General features: G+C 29.1%; 1 protein-coding gene across 6 annotated transcripts in view; it reads right to left on the minus strand.

The window, feature by feature from the left end:
* The window catches only part of LOC142319504 (uncharacterized), a 37,621-nt gene that overhangs the window by 7,670 nt on the left and 12,970 nt on the right, over positions 1-16,981 (minus strand). For 4 of the 6 annotated variants that reach the window (XM_075356855.1, XM_075356850.1, XM_075356851.1 and 1 more), the window contains 3 exons: positions 15,479-15,928; positions 10,915-10,984; positions 3,866-4,028 (listed from right to left, as the gene is read on the minus strand). In XM_075356855.1, coding sequence (XP_075212970.1) covers positions 3,866-4,028; positions 10,915-10,984; positions 15,479-15,928 — 683 coding nt within the window. Of the gene's footprint in view, positions 1-3,865; positions 4,029-10,881; positions 10,985-15,478; positions 15,929-16,981 lie in introns of all 6 variants that reach the window. The other 2 variants (XM_075356853.1, XM_075356852.1) reach the window with 2 other exon arrangements.

A 16,981-nucleotide genomic window follows, 5' to 3' on the forward strand; every position in this document is an offset into this window, starting at 1 on the left:
TTACTATTATCACCTTATTTAACACTCACAGGTAGCTGACATGCTTAGTCATTACAAATTTCTTTCTTCCTATTTTGAGCTTATTCTTCTGATGAAATAAAGACAAACATTATTTTCAATCCATTTAATTATGACCCTAACTTCCTGGCTATTCTTTGTAACACAAGTATTTCCTCCAAATATCTTTTAGTTCTTGCTACTATTATAATATTACTAGCTTATGCAAGACACTAATATATTTTACTGATTATTGTTCCATTGGGAGTACTTGCTTCATTATTCTTTTCAAAAACACTTTAAAAAAATTATAGAGAACATGCATACACTCTGTATTAATTTACAGCTTTTTTTCTGCACTCTTTCATGCAACTCATTGGAAGACTCCCCATTCTGTCTTTACTGTAACATTTCTGATTAGAAAGAGCAGAACTGAAAGACTTCTTTTTAGTCTTATTACTTACAAACTTACTTTTCTTATACTATTTTCTTGCTATTTAAGACTGCTACTATACAAAAAAATCTATTTTCATATTATACATTGTTTCTTGCTTTTCATTTTCTGCTTCTTTATCTTCACCAGTAAGAAGCACAATACAGACTTGAAGTAATGAGTTCCCTCATATGATCAGAATAAATTAAGATCCTGCTCTCCTGCATAGCCCCTATTTTTGGCCATGATTGGAATACACCATGAGTATGGAGGTTGAAGGCGCTACTTCTTCATGCAATTCTGAGACAAAAATAATCCTAACCTGGTTTAAATATTTAGAGCTAATGGACTGGGAAACCTAAGAGGATCTTAATATTTAATGACAAAACCAAAATTAATAAAACAAAAAAAAAAGTTTACACATTTTTTATTTGAATGTTTACACTGTTAGACAAAGGTTGGCCATTTGTCAAGAATAAATAACACTTTCTCAATGTTTGAGGTACAATCAGTTCAAACTCACCTCTTGAGGGCTTTCAGTAAGAACAGGAGAGAAAAATGGCATAAAATAATGGCAGGACTCAACTTTAAGCATTCTAGTTGGAAGACCTGGGACCTTATAAGGAAGCTTGGTATAGATCCAAGGTTATCAAGTACAGTCACAAGTGTGAATGCCAATGATGTTGCATCCAGACTAATGAAGATTTCAAAAACTAAAATAGTTAGATTTCAAACTAACCATGAAAAATGATTTGTACATAAATAGGTCCGATATGAAACCACATACAGACTACTCAGGTGACTTCTGATTGAGGAGCTTGATATAGCTTTAAATATGCTGAAGGTAAATAAAGCTATTGGCTTTGGTGGCGTACATCCAGAGTTTCTTAAGGCCATTGGACCTAAAACTAGATTGTGGCTCATTGAATTTTTCAATGGGATTCTGAAAACTGGAACATCGCTGAAGCTTTCCAGACTAGGGTAAATGCCATCCTTAAACCAGCAAAAATGGAACTGATGTTTCTCACTATCGATCAGTGTCGTTACTCACCATGACCTATAAGCTACTAGAAAGGCTTAATCTAGATGCATTCAAGAGGCCGTTGATCAAATCATCCCCACCAAGCAGGGTGGGTTTAGAAAGCATCGAAGCTGCTGTGACCAGGTTTTAACATTGACAACTCTAGTGCAGGCTGGATTTCAGTGAGGTCTCAAATTGGCTGCAGTTGTTGTGGATCTTATGGCAGCTTATGACACTATGCGGAGGGAGAGATTGATGTTGAAGTTTATTGAGGTTATCCCATATCAAAGGCTGGCATTTTTAGTGAGCAACATGATCTCTAACAGGCGTTTTAAGGTTTTGCTGAATGGACGGGCTTGTTGATAGAGGACTCTGAATAATGGCCTACCTCATGGAGCATTTCTGGCCCCCATTCTGTTTAACCTATATATCCATGACATGCCAGACACAGAATCCATTAAAATCCAGTGTGCAGACGATCTAGCATTGGTATTCCAGAGTAAGGATCTTATACACTGTGGGAGTGTGCTGATTGGTGATCTGTTGAAATTGAGTGATTACTTTGATAAACGGAGACTTCAACCTAACCATTGTTACTGCATTTTATCTAAATAATAAAGAAGCCCTAAGGAAGCTACATATGACTTTTGATGGAATCGAAGTGCACATAATTACAATCCCAATATATCTGGGAAGTAGGAAGCTTACTTCTTCGTTCTCCAGACTTCTTATTTACTGATGTTAAATCAATTTAAATATTATAGGGAATAATAATAGCTGGACATGTTATACCCCAGCTTTATTGATTTTTATCATTCTGAAGAGATTAAAATGTGAATCAAAATTCACTAAAATGGAATTCCTTTTCTTCTTTACCTACATTTTAATGCAGGTAGAGAAGGGCCCTTTGTTCTGATACAAGAGCCCTTTTAAATAATTGAAAAGATTGCAAAAAGGTAAAAAGTAATAATTTTTGTTATTATAGAAACAACTTTTTATGTTGTTGCATGATGCAGTTGTTGAAATTATATATAAACATACAATAAATTTATAAATTTGAAGGAAGTTTGATAACAATATTTTAGTAGTCTGGGAATAAATTATTACTAGAAATTATGTATTAATTGAGTCTAAAATTAAAAACTCATAAAATATCAAAGTAGCTAATGTAGGGATCAGCATGCTGCGCTTTACATTCTACTATTTCCTAGATCAATCAGAGGCAAGAAGATGAAACATTTCATCACACTGAGGTTAACTAGTTACCTCTTCAATAAAATGAATGAACAAATAAAACATAATGAATACTAAAAATTATTGAAAATGGGTGTCTAACTATGAAAGTGTATAAAAAAAATGAATTTAAAAACGAATAAATTTATCTGGGCAGATAGACATACTTGTACGTTTGTCAAGAAAAATGTGTGATTTATATAAGTTTCAATTTTTTTACAACTGACCGAAAAATTCTGAACAAAAGCTTTATATTTTTATAATAATATTATAGCTTTAAATTTGTCCCTAGACTATACAAATTGTTTAAATATTATTTATAATTTTATATAATCTAAATTAAGTAATAAATATAAAGCAGAGACTTGTCAGCAATATGATAAATTTTAATGTATAATAAAAAAATTATACAAATTAAATTATAAAGATAGTAATTAATGATAAAAAAGTAACAAGAGCAATAAAGAATATTGAACAATTATTAAATTATTCTTGAAAAGATTTTTTTTCCGAAATCAAATTATTGAAAATTAATTTTTTCTGAACAAAGACCAGCTCTTCCAAAAACTTTTGGAACTCATTTTCAGCATCCTTCTTCAATGGAGTTTCTGTATAATACTGTTGTTATTGATTCCCAAATTAAAAAAGTTAAAAACCTCTTTAATAAACAAAAGCAATATTTTCTATCTATGTTCTATTTGTGCTTCTAAAATTCATACTGTTCAAATGTAGTGAAATCTTGATTTTTTTCATGCTAAATATAAAATCTGCATGTTGTGGTTAATGTCTTTGTATGTGTATTCCTTTTTCTACCAGATAAATTATAAAAATTGATTATGTTGTTCTATTTATATTCCTACTTATTATCTATATATTGTGTATTCCTTGTATCCATAGAGGCAAATGTACATCCAATTCACTCAGCACAGATTTAGCGCAATTATCACAGTTAAATTTGTATTAAATTAATAGGTACAGTTAGTACTGTTAAACCATATTAAACTGTTGTTTAATGACAATAATGTGGCACTAGAAACTCCACTGAAGAATGACTGATAATTAGAGATTTGAAAGATATTTGGAAAACAAGTTCCATTAACACGAAACTGGGTTTTATCACTTTTAATAATATTAAAGAGTAATTATGTTTTTACATGCTGCTCAATGAATAAAATACTGACTCAAACAGAACCCAAATGATGTAGTAGCAAAGACATATTCCCAAAGAAAGGACCATCACAAACACAAATAATAAACCCCAGGGAAAATGACGAGGATCAAGCGGTGAATCTTCCCAATATCTGTCACATGTCAGGTACCAACACACAGCATGATTTAGCTCCTCTGAAATACAAATTAATAAAGATTATAATTGCCAAAAAAATTGTGCTACTGATCATCCAAAAAAAAGGGAACTGTCATTTTTGGTCTAAACATTAAAAGCAGATTATATAACATTGGTAATTTTCAATTATTTTTGCTTTTTTTAGGTTGATATTATGTGAGCACTAAACAAGCAATAATTAAATTAATTTTAAACTTGCTATCAAGATTTAAATGTTCAGTTGTGAAAGTAATTGTCTGCATTTACATAGAAAACATATGTTAAGGACAAAGATGTCCTTATAGAACCCAACTAAATAAAACTAGATCTAATTTCCAAGTATTTGGCACCACTGATATTAATACAGTTGTATAAATTAAAGTTCCACTTACCAACAATTTTCAAATATATTTCCAAGTACTTTCAGAGTCGCTAATCCATCATAGGGATTTCTTATTAGATGTTAATTCAAAATTCATATGTCATATGCATAATTTTATTTAAATTAAAATTGTTACGTTCATAATAGTAGGTCGTCAAAAAATAATTTATACATCTGTATGACTGTTGCGTCATTCTGCAAGATGTTTACAACTATTATCTTATTATAGTTGACTATATATCTTAAATAATAGTCGTAAACAAATTATGGACATGACATTACAATCTTATTGACATATAAATTATTTTTTATTTCTTGACTATTATGAACATAACAATTTTAATTTAAATATAATTATACATATGAATTTTGAATTAACATCTTAATAGAAATCCCTGATGATGGAGTAAAGACTCTGAAAGTACTTGGAAATATATATGAAAATTGTTGGTAAGTGGAACTTTATACAATTAAATAAGATTACATCAAATATCCCAGAAGCCTCCATTTTAAAAATTAAAATGAATCCTTAAAAACAAGGATTCAGTTATTATTTTAGTTTTTTTTTTAAATTAACATAATTTACTCATCACTACAAGTTACTTCATTACGCTATAACAATTTAATATCTTTGGCTCTACCTGGTAGAAATTTTTCAGCAGGTAAAATTTGTCCTGGCACTTCAACATATCAGATTTATGGTTATTTTCTGGAGAGCCATATCCAACTTCAGAGTTAAGACCTACCCTGTTCTATTTTATAATATTCTTATTACTTTGACACTGATGAAAATATTCATACATTGTTTCTCAGTCAGCCAGTTGGGATTTTAAATTTGCAGTGTTCATAGTATTTTATTTTTATCAACATTTTACCCAAAGTCACAGAACATTGGGTCTTGTTTGTCTAACATTTATTTTCAAAATTCTGAATTTGTTTTAAAGATGAAAAATAGTTGCACTTTATTTATTTTATTGTTTTTATTTTTTTTTTCTTGTATCTAGACAAAATTCAGCTTATTGAATCAGTTCCAACATAAATTCAACTTACTCAATTGTGTTGTATAACATAAAAATATGTTTATACCTACATTCTAACAAGTAGGATGTAAAAATTTTTAAAACTGAGTTAGGAAAATGCTATTAACAAAACATTATTAATGCTCACAATTTATTATGAATGAAACAGTAAGAAAGAAATATGATTTCTCATTGGAGGTTTTTCTAGACTGGAATTGATAGTTATGGACTTCAGTAATACAAAGTAATATACTTCCCAGTTTTCAATTTTCTTTTTACCAGAATAAACTAAATACTGCTTAAAGATTCATATGAAGAATGACACCATTTTTATGAGAATCAATGTAACATACTTTGTCATTAACATACAGACATACATGCAAACAAGAATTTTGAGGGTTCTGGAAAAGATGGTAAACTGCTTCTGATATAACCTAATGGTTGTATATTTATTGTAAATAAATACCCAAGAAAGTAGCACCTTGAAAATTTAAGGATTTAATTTGAATAAAAGCTCACAGCCAAAATTGTATTTCATAAAACTAGATCACTTTACTAATTTGCTGAAGTTAAGAAACGCTAAGTATAGGTTCCTTGCAGGTTATTGGCATTCATAGTGACTAACAATCACTTTTAATTTTAAAATACAAAGTAAACAGTTTTCAAACACCTTACTCTCCTTTTGCTATAACGAAAAAATGTTTTTCTTACACAATAGATAATAAATTGCAAATATATTATCAAGCAATATGGTAAGGTAACGACTCCATGTTTGACCCAAGCCATATTTGTAATGGTGTAATCTTTACAACTTACCCATCCAAAGTTGTATTTATACTTAGTATATGCATTTGCTTACATACCATGACTACACTTATACAAATTTGTACATGTAAAAATCTGTACACTCATGCATGAAGGTGCTCACATATTTACAAACATTGAAGACATACCCCTCCAGTCACTATAATTAATGGTTATATATCATGTTATGTACATTTGTGCTGAAATTTTAAAACATGTACAGTACACTACTACTACATTTTTCCTTTGTAGGTCATTCACTAGATCAGATAAAGAAACTACAAAATGTCTTTTCCAAACTAGCATATGGTTTTTTTACTATAACTGAAGATAGATATCATGAATGAAAGAATCAGCGAATTACAAATTGTTTTTTGTTCACAGGCAATATTTTCATTAAAATCAATAATCAAATTTTGTTAAAAATAAGATAGAATAACCTGTTACAACAGTTACTCTACACCACTGATTGTATAACATAAGAACAAAAATAATCAACACCTGCTGATTAAAATAAGATGATATTGATTGAAACAGATATAGACAAAAAATTTGCAACTGTTAATTATGAAATGGTCTAATAAACAAAATCAGATAATGATAATGAAGTTGCTATTGTCTCATGTCATACTGGTATCCACTATATATCGAAGTAACATGTTAAAGTGTATGGGAACAATAACAATAATTTCTGTAAAACTCATAATGGGTGTGACTAAGCACATGTGCATAATAAATATAAGCAATTCTTGAATTTCCATTTCTGGTAAATTTAGCTGTGGTATATTAATCTGATTGTTAACAAATGTATTTATATCTGTAAGTTTATTCTATTTCTGTATAATTCAATCTTTATATAAATTTTGGTAAAATAAATGTAGCACATGAAGAAAATTCTTTCTCATGTTGCAAGCAAAAAATCTTAAAATAATCTATGTGGCAGATCTTTGGAAATAGAGTAATAAAAAAAAAACAATATCTCCATTGAAAATTTTATGAGGGAAAATGCAAAAAAACTTTCCCAAGCTTGAAGAAAATTTAAAATGACAATCTGGTTAAGTTATAAACAAATTAAAAAAAAAAACGAGAAACCTTACACAAAAAACGACATCAAAACCTTACACAGAGATAAAGGATCAGTAAAACAATCTAATACAGAAAATATTCAGTGAGTCACGGTTGGCTATAGAATTGTTTCTAGTGTAAAATTTTAGTATCAGAACTGCATTTTTACAAAAAAAGATTCTGATGCCTAAAATGATAACTATCAAAATTACACTGATACGTAATGATGAACAGAAAACCAAAAATTATGAACTCTCACAAATAGCAAACAATAAACAAATTCCTATTTGTCTGAAATGTTCTACACTACAATAGTTAACAAGAAAACGAGACAGATGTAACAAAAATGACACTATAAATATACTAAGTAGTATACATAAATGAATATAACAGCACCCTTAACACATTAAATAAAAAATATATATATTAAGATAAAATTAACATTAAAAAGATTAAGATTCAGAGAAAAGAGCAAAATTGAAGAAAAAAATCCTGAAATTAGAACAGGAAATGGTTAATTTTCAATAGAATTATGAGTATTCAGACAACATTTAATATTAAAAATTCTTTAGTAGCAACTGATTGTAAAGTTAGCACTTACAAGTCACCAGTATTTATAATTCTTTTTCCCTTTGAATTGTTACATTTGCATTGCTTTATAGTGGTGCCAGGCATTTCAAGTAGACGGTACCAGAAATATGGGTGCTCAATAGAATTGACAACTCCCTGTTGTCTTGGGTAATATGCAGTCGTATGAAGTTAATCTCAGATCAGATTTATGTGTATTTTACTTTTATTTTCGTGCATGTCGTTAAAATTATTTTTCTCATATTTTATCTTTAAGTAAGCTATCTACCTCAAAATGAAAATATGAAAAAGATATTGCTCTTCGTGAATTCAATAATGCGTGAGAGGAACTCTTTTTGTTTACTATCAAAATACATTGAAACCAGTTTGATTTGTGGTGCTAGTGTAACAGTGCCCAAAAAATTTAACTTGGAGCAACATTTCAAGCAAAACCATGGATATTTTAATGAAACCTATTTCTCTTGATTCATCTTTGAGGTCAGAATTCGTTAAAAAAAAAATCCTTAATAAGTTAAACAAATGGTTATTCAAAAAAAATGAAGAATTAACATCATTGGTTAAAGTTTCTTACAAAATTTCTTTACTTATGGTGCGAAAAAAGAAACCTTACTCTGATAGGTAAGAGATGATCAAAACTAGTCTGCAAATTTTTTCTAATTATGTTTCTGATGCGAAAATTAAAAAAAAATGGTGAAACAAACTACCCTTTTGTGAAATATGGTGATATATCATGTAGATGACCTAGCTGGGAATGTTAATATGAAAATTGTGTCTGCATTAGTCTCATGTAAATATTTTTCTTTAGCTGTTGATGACCACTGATAATACTGACACTCTTCAATTAAGTAATTTTGTGCTTTTTATCAATGAAAATTTTGAAGTTATTAAAGAACTTTTAAATTTGTGGCAATTAATGAAAATTAATAAAAAAACAAGCAGCAAAGACATCTTTAATGAAATAAAATCAGTCATTGAGAACAATAACTTAAGATGGGATAAATTAGGTAGCATATGGAGCCCCAGATATGACAGGTAAAAATAAAGCTTGTTTACTTGAAAATTAAACGGTTACTTGAAAAGAGGCATTTTTAAGTACCACTGCATGCTATTTAGGGAGGTACTTTGCACTAAAGATATGAATTTATCTAATGTTCTTTATCCAGTAGTTCGGTGTATAAACAGGATTCGATCACACATGCTTAATCGCCAAGAATTATGTTGCTTGTTTTCTGCAGAGGTGGAAGAAGACAGTGAATTAATCCTGTATTGTAATGTACACTGGCTTTCAACAGACAAGCTTTCACTTACAAACTTTTGAATCTTTGCGAGCGTCTTAAAGTTTTTGGAAGAAAACTATAAACTGCACAATGACTGCTTGCTTCTAAAAAATGAAGATTGGTTGTGGGATCTGGCATTACAGATAATATGGAACATTGGAACAATTGAAATGTAAAACTACAAGGTAAAGATTGCTTGTTTCCGATGTAATTTAGTTTATAGTATTTTCTTTTATAGTTAAACTTTCTCTTTTTTTAAGCAATTTTAGCAGAAACAACTGATACAATTCACACGAATGACAGCAATCAAATTTGACAACCTTCCTAATTATGATAGATATGAAAACCTAATTTCTAAATTAAAAGTCTCATTTACATAATCACAAACAGAGTACATAACTAAGCTGTTCCAGTCGCAAGATATTCTATATTGGTCAAATGGAAAGTAGTTTCAAAGATAGAATGAATTTAAAAGCTTTTAACACAACATAGTCAACATTTGCTAACCACCTCATAGACACAAATCAAAATCTACCAACTCTAACTACAACCTTGATATTCTATATGTATATTTAAAAGGACCACATCTAAAACTTCTTGAATATTATCAAGTACATTAAATGAACAAAACACCTAAAAATTATGTACTAAATGTCCAGACCCAATTCAGATGCAATGTACTTTTTGTCCATATTCTAAAAATGTGTTTACCAAATTCAAAAAACACCACAACATCAATTAACACCAGAGAGGGCATTATCAATCGATGTAGATGACAAGAATGACTAAAACTGTTATGAGATGAGTTATGAAAACATGTATTAAATTTGGTTCAGTTTGTTGTTTCAAAAGGTTATTGTTTAAAATCATTCTCATTATTGTCTGCCAGACAAAACTATAGCACATATTTATTTAACTGATGAAGTAGCCTTCATTTATCTATTTAAATATTTTCAGTTGTATATCAATAACTAGTTTCTTTCCCTATCAATAATAAATAATAGTACGCTTATTATAACTGTGTTGGTTAGTTGAGGTTTTTATTCTTTTTTTCATGAGTTATGGATTGATAATACATAATTTAAATTTAAAGAATGCTCCATAAAAATATATTTAGTTGTTATAGATTTCATTATATGGGGCTACATTTTATTTATTTGAATAAACATTTTTTTAACAGTAAATTGCTACTGAAGTAAGAAATATTAATTCCTTTATACATTCTATGTTAGGTAAACTGATTTTTGTCAGCAATGAATTATTACAATTCAGAAATTATTTATTTATGTGAACTTTGACTTGTGCATATAAAACAACAATTTTGTTGTTAAGATTATATTGGTTTTTAATTTTTTCTAAACAGCCCCCCAGAGTCAGACCCACAATTAAGCATAACTATAGCTTCGGGGGGTGCCATCACCTCAAACTCCCTCAGCAGAACTCAAGGTCCCACCCAGGTAGCCGGGACTCAGTCACCATTATGTCGGTTAAAGACAGTGAAATACAAAATGAACACATCTTGATTTTATTAAAAAAAAAGAAAAAAGATATTTACAGAATCAATGTTTAATATTTAAGTACATAAAAACAGGTAAAAAAAAAATTAAGTAAAAAATGTTAACATGCACATCGCAATGCAAAGATATTTTTGTATTCATAGTGAATGTATTATGCATGCAGTTTCAGAATGTTTCATTAATGTAAGAATATAAAAAAATGTGCTGTTTACAAAAATTACATTTCAAGCCAAAAGCCAAAATGTATTTCCAACCTTCAACATCTTTGAAATCTTGTATAGATAAATTAACCAACAGTCCTGCAATACAATCACGAACTAGAATCTGTAATAGAGAAAAACAAACACTAAATAAAATCCAATTGATTACATAAAGTAGATCTGGTCTATTATTTTCTTATTTCATGAATAACATCATAGAAAAGCCTCCAAACGATAGACATGCAAATTGTCTTAACTTTATTTTTAATACAACTATACCAGCAATCGTGCAATTTGTTCAAAATGCACCCCAATATCCAAGTGAATTCAGTTTGACAATTGTAGTTTCAACTCAATAGTGACTGACCTCATTATCATGAGATATAAAAAACTATATAAATGAAATTTTCCCCAACAAGTAGAATGAAAGAGGTTTCATTGAATGGCCACCTTGGTACCTGAATTTAAAATCCTTTGCACTATTTCCACTGGGATATACTAAACTAGTAATCTTCAATGAGACCAGTTCCACACTGCAAAGAAATTACCCATACTAAAGCCTCCTAAACATGTGACATTAGGTGAAGAGAGCTCAGAATCTGATGGAAGTAAGGAGGAAAAAGAAACAGATTCTGATGACACAACCTTTGAACAAAGCAGTTCATCTGAGCCTCATTTACTGATTCAAGAAAATCTTAACGATCTCATTTGAGATTTAGTTATCCAAAAAACAGTCTGAAACGCATGCTTCCCACCTAAAAGGATGGAACCTTCTTCAAATGAATAAAAAGATATGTACTTACCATTAATTGTCTCTCTGATTTTAAAGACTAATTTTCTGAAGAAAATGCCTTAGTGTTTTGTAATGGCATTTGTTCTCTTATGGAGACACTTTGTAATAAACATAACCCAACAGAATGGCGCTTGTTCATTGATTCCTCTAAAGTTAGTTTAAAAGATATGCTTCTGCATAATGGCAATAAATTTCTATCAGTACATGTGACTCACTCTGCTAGTATGAAAGAAACTATGAAAACTTTAAGTTTATATTGGAAAAGCTTCAATATGCTGTGTATGAATGGAGTATTTGTGGTGATTTGAAGGCACTTATTCTTGGTCTGCAGCTTGGTTACACAAAGTACTGTTTTTTTGTGTGAATGGGATTATAGGGCCAGAAAAAACAATTTCATTAGAAAAGAATGGCCTAAATGCAACTCACTATCTCCTGAAAGAAAAATATGAAACATGACCCATTGTGTAATCCTAAAAATGTGTATCTACCTCCGTTACAAATCAAACTATGATTAATGAGGAATTTGGGTCAAGGCCATGGACAATACTACTGGTTACATGTACTTAAAACAAAAGTTTCCTAAAATTAGTGATGCAAAAATTATAGAAGGAAAATTTGTTGGTCCATAAATATGATCACTAATGCATGATGAAAAGTTTGAGGAACTATTGAATCCACTGGAGAAAGTAACTTGACAAACATTCAAAAATGTTACTCAGAGTTTTCTGGGAAATCAAAAGACAGAAAATTGCCATGATATTGTCAATGATCTTATAAAAAAATTTGGATTTTTGTAATATGTCCTTAAAGGTACACTTCCTGCACTTGCACCTAGATTTCTTCCCAGAAAATCTTGACACAGTGAGCAATGAGCATGGGGAACACTTTCATCAGAAGATTTCAGCTATGGAAAAGCGGTATCAAGGCAAATGGAATCCTAAATTGCTGGCTGATTATTATTGGACCATCCAGAGGGATGCTTCACAGGCAAAATATAATTTCTTACTTTCTATGTAAGTCAAATGTTTCAATATTGTGTAGTTAAGAATACAGATGTTTGAAATTATAATTACCTGTCTCTTGGAAACCTTGCGTGATGAGGAAAAACCGATCATATTTGAATTAACGAGAAAAAATACTATCAGAATCACATATTTTTCTTCCTGAGAGAAAAAAAATTATTTTTTGTTCCCCAGTGTTATACGTTAAAAAAAATTTTCATTTTTCGGTTATAAATTAATCTCTGGCAGTGCATCTCATACTTACTTTTTCATAATAGGATAATAATGTTGGTAATAGAGTGCATTACTGTGGATAACGTTTGCAGGTTGTTCTCAGCAAACAAATGTCAGCAAAACATTTGTTATACTAACAAATGTTTTATATGATTATATAATATTTATATGATTATTTATCATTATCCAATTGTCAATAAAAGTATACTCCATTAACAGTGTTCACTTAATATCAAGCAAGTAAGTAAAAAAGACTAAGAAATTTATGTTCATAAAATTTTACTCTATTATTACATTAATGAGATATTTGTATACATGATACATTATGTATATGTATATGTACATATATTTTCTCTGGATAAAATAGATTTTTGAATGTTTATTTTGATGGTTTTTTTGTTAATTTATTCTATTTACTTGTTTTCCAGAACTGTCTCTATTAAATAGTACTTGTTAAATTGTTGAAACATTTTAGTTTACTCTTTCTTATATGATGATTTTCAGTAGCAATCAAATATGACATTTGCATATGTATATATTAAAATAAATACATATTAAGGTCATAGATATTAATAATCACAGATAAAAAGTAATACGTTTTTCATTTTATTAGTAGAATTTATATCCATTGTTAATAGCAAATGAATTTATATCCATTGTATTTATTTTAATAAAATTCAGTTTTTTAGAAATAATGAAAAGTTTTTCAGAACTTATCATATATTCTCTTAAGTTTCCTATGAAATAAACAAGTTTAAAAAATTAATAAAATGATTTGTTTTAGATAACTACACGTAAGTCTCACTCAGTTAATTGATTCTAACACGAAATAAAAAATTCTGATTCTTTTCCAGTAAATCTGAACCGAGTCAGTTTTTTCTTTAATTTAGTGATTGAACTTATTAACATGCTTGTGTTATTTGTTTTTTATTATTCTTTTTTGTAGTAATTGTGTTTTATTGTGAAACAGTACAGTTTATCAGTGAACACATTCCATTGAAATTTTCAATATTTTTCAGTCTTGATAAGAATTCTATTTAGAATTTTGTAATTTCACATTTTTATTTTGTGACTAAGGAAAAGTACTACCGCAGAATTAAGTAATAAATAAAAGAAAAATTCATTATACAGGATTTTTTTTTTTGTAGTAAAAATCAACTAATATACACTCATGACATGTTTAGTTGAAACTGTACTGAGTAGCATACACCACTGAGTTTCTTATGGGCGTTTATAATTACTTTTCACAATAAAAACATTGTTTTCAGTCGGTAGTTCATCATGTGTAAGTTATCAATATAGTTTCAACAACATGTTTTTTTTATAACACATAATAATAATATAACTACAATATAGCAAAGTATAAAAATATCAATTAAGGAGGAGTAAATGTGTAAGGAAAAGAATTCTGTATGAATTAGAACATTAGAATATCAATTTGTCAACTGATTTATAAATACATACATATTAAAAAGAATGATGATATACATGATAATGATAAAAATAAATACACATGTTAAACAATGTGCCATATCAAATGCAAACATTTTATTTCCTTCTCCCACAGCTGACCGTGAATTGCAAATTTTTTCTTAAACAACAGTCTCAACTAAACACATCATTTAGTATACATTAAAAAACCACATAAATTTCATTTCATAGCACTAATATGTTTTTCTTAGAAAGTATGTCTTTTGATGATAAATATTTTAATCATGTTATGAGATAAGAATGATGTTAATATGAAGTGTAGAACTTATTCGCAGCTAGTAAAAACAGTACAGGGTTTTAGTAGTAATTTTAGATGTTTTCACTAACAATGTGTAACAAAATATTCTGAAGTAAATAAAGAAAATCTATTGAGATTGAGGCTAAATGAAAATTCTCTACTTTGATTTGAAAGATGAAATAAGTCTTTGTAATGTCAGAATTCAAAAAATAATTCTATAAAAACAAACTTCAAGTTTATTTTACATAATAATATTATTACTAGAGTTGTACTTTAATTAACAACCACATAACTTAAGCAGTACTTCTGAATTTTTGTTTGATTCTTGCCTTTATGGTTACCAACCAAAAAACTACGGACAGTCCTGTTTTGTTTGTGATGTCTTTGTAAAACATGTTGACTTTAGCACCAGTTTGAAAGGTTATAACAAGATGATTGACACTATATGTATATCTTCAGTACTTCTATAAATACTAAGAAAGTTTGATGAAAAGAATGAATATTTCAGACTTACAAATCAGCCACAGTGCTTCAAACATTAATAGAAATGAATAGAAAAAAAATAAAAAATAAAAATCAATCAATTAATCAATGAGATTAAATGAGTAAATGGTAAAACAATTTTTTTTTAATTTATTGTTTTTTTTACAGAATGTTTCATGCTTTCATAAAAATTTAATTCCAGAATCAATCATAATCATTCATCAAACACTTACTTAGCTTTCTTCAAATTATTAATATGGTAACAAAAATAATCTTCTTAGAATACTAAATATTTTGACATACCTCACAACATGATCTAATATTTATGTCTAATATTTTAATTTTTATATTTATTTAGGTCTAATATTTTAGACATACCTCACAACGTGTCTTCAATTTTTGAAGTTCTTCAGGTTTGCAATTAGCTTTTAGTTTTTGAAGCTCACTGAGACGGTGATGTTTAGGGGGCGATGCAGAGTTAACTAAATTATTATCGCATACATCCGAAGAGGTGTTTTCAGCAGATGATGATGTATGAGGTGCTTCAGAACGAGGGCAATGATGATGAACTACAGGTGGTGGTGGTGGTGGTGCTGGTTGCGGCGAGGGTGAATATACTCCACTTCGCACAGTTGATACACGAGCAAGATCACGTGGTCCAGCTGGTGTTAAAGCTGTGTGATAAGCAGTTGCTTCTCGCCAAATTTCAATATCTGTATTCATCTGAACTGTTGTGTCCATATTATTGGCACTAGATAGATCCTGAGTTTTTAACACTTCACAACGCATAATGTCGCAGTAATCTGCCAAGCACACTGCATCCTCTGCCTTAAATGCAATGAAATACAAATTAGAACTAAGCTAATAGATTTTTAAATCACAACCTTTTTTTTTAATTTTATATGATATTGATTTCTAAGGTCATTTTCCACAAGCAAATGCCAATAGCGTATAATGACTTTTGCAATCTATGGGAACAAGTTTATCAAAAATGGCTTCTTCAGTTGACAATTAATACTTATTTCCAATAATTTGTTAATGATACCATCCAATATACCTCAATAATAAAGTAACTATTTCAATTTATGTTAAAACCTACTGAACAAACTTATAGAGAATACTTATACTATATTACATGTATACCTGCATGTGTCATTTCATTTCATCACATGACTGCACTCAACACACTGTATTGCCTTAATCTGACACATTAACCATTTAATACTTCCATCTGATATTATCTGACTCAACATAAGTAGTCTGTTTGGTGGTCTGTAATAAAAAATTTCTACCATATCTAAATAAATGGAATTTCATCATCTCATTATCTTCAGTCACGTACAGAAAGTACTTTATTAAAGTTAACTTTGACCAACGCAATTAAGTCATTGCTAGACATTTTTTTAATAATAATAGTAATAAAGGACTTCCTGAAATGTTCTGAGTATTGCATACCTTTCAGTTTTTAAGGAAAACATTTTAGTATGTATATTTTGTATATTAATTACACATGTACATGTGAATATAACTAAATACAGCAGGAAAATTTACATCATCCACTGATGTAATACCTGAAAAATTAAACTTTGTATTTTTGGAGAATTTTTACTATCACACAATAATTAAGATTTCATAGTAAAAATTTTGCTAATGAATGACATTAAAACAACATCACCTGGACAAATCAATAACATGTAGCACATCAGTCAACTTGATGTATAATTTTGCTTACTTCCAGTATAACAGTTGTAAGAGTTTATCAACAGTTTTTAATGTAAATGAACAGGCAACTTATATTATTTTAGCTATACTTGTACAGTATACAATAGTATACTTGTACATGTTTATGAAAAAAGTTTCATACAAATAAAAAGTTTTTGT

This window comes from Lycorma delicatula, chromosome 2, assembly GCF_047948215.1.
Source record: "Lycorma delicatula isolate Av1 chromosome 2, ASM4794821v1, whole genome shotgun sequence".
Classification (NCBI taxonomy): Eukaryota; Metazoa; Arthropoda; class Insecta; order Hemiptera; family Fulgoridae; genus Lycorma; species Lycorma delicatula.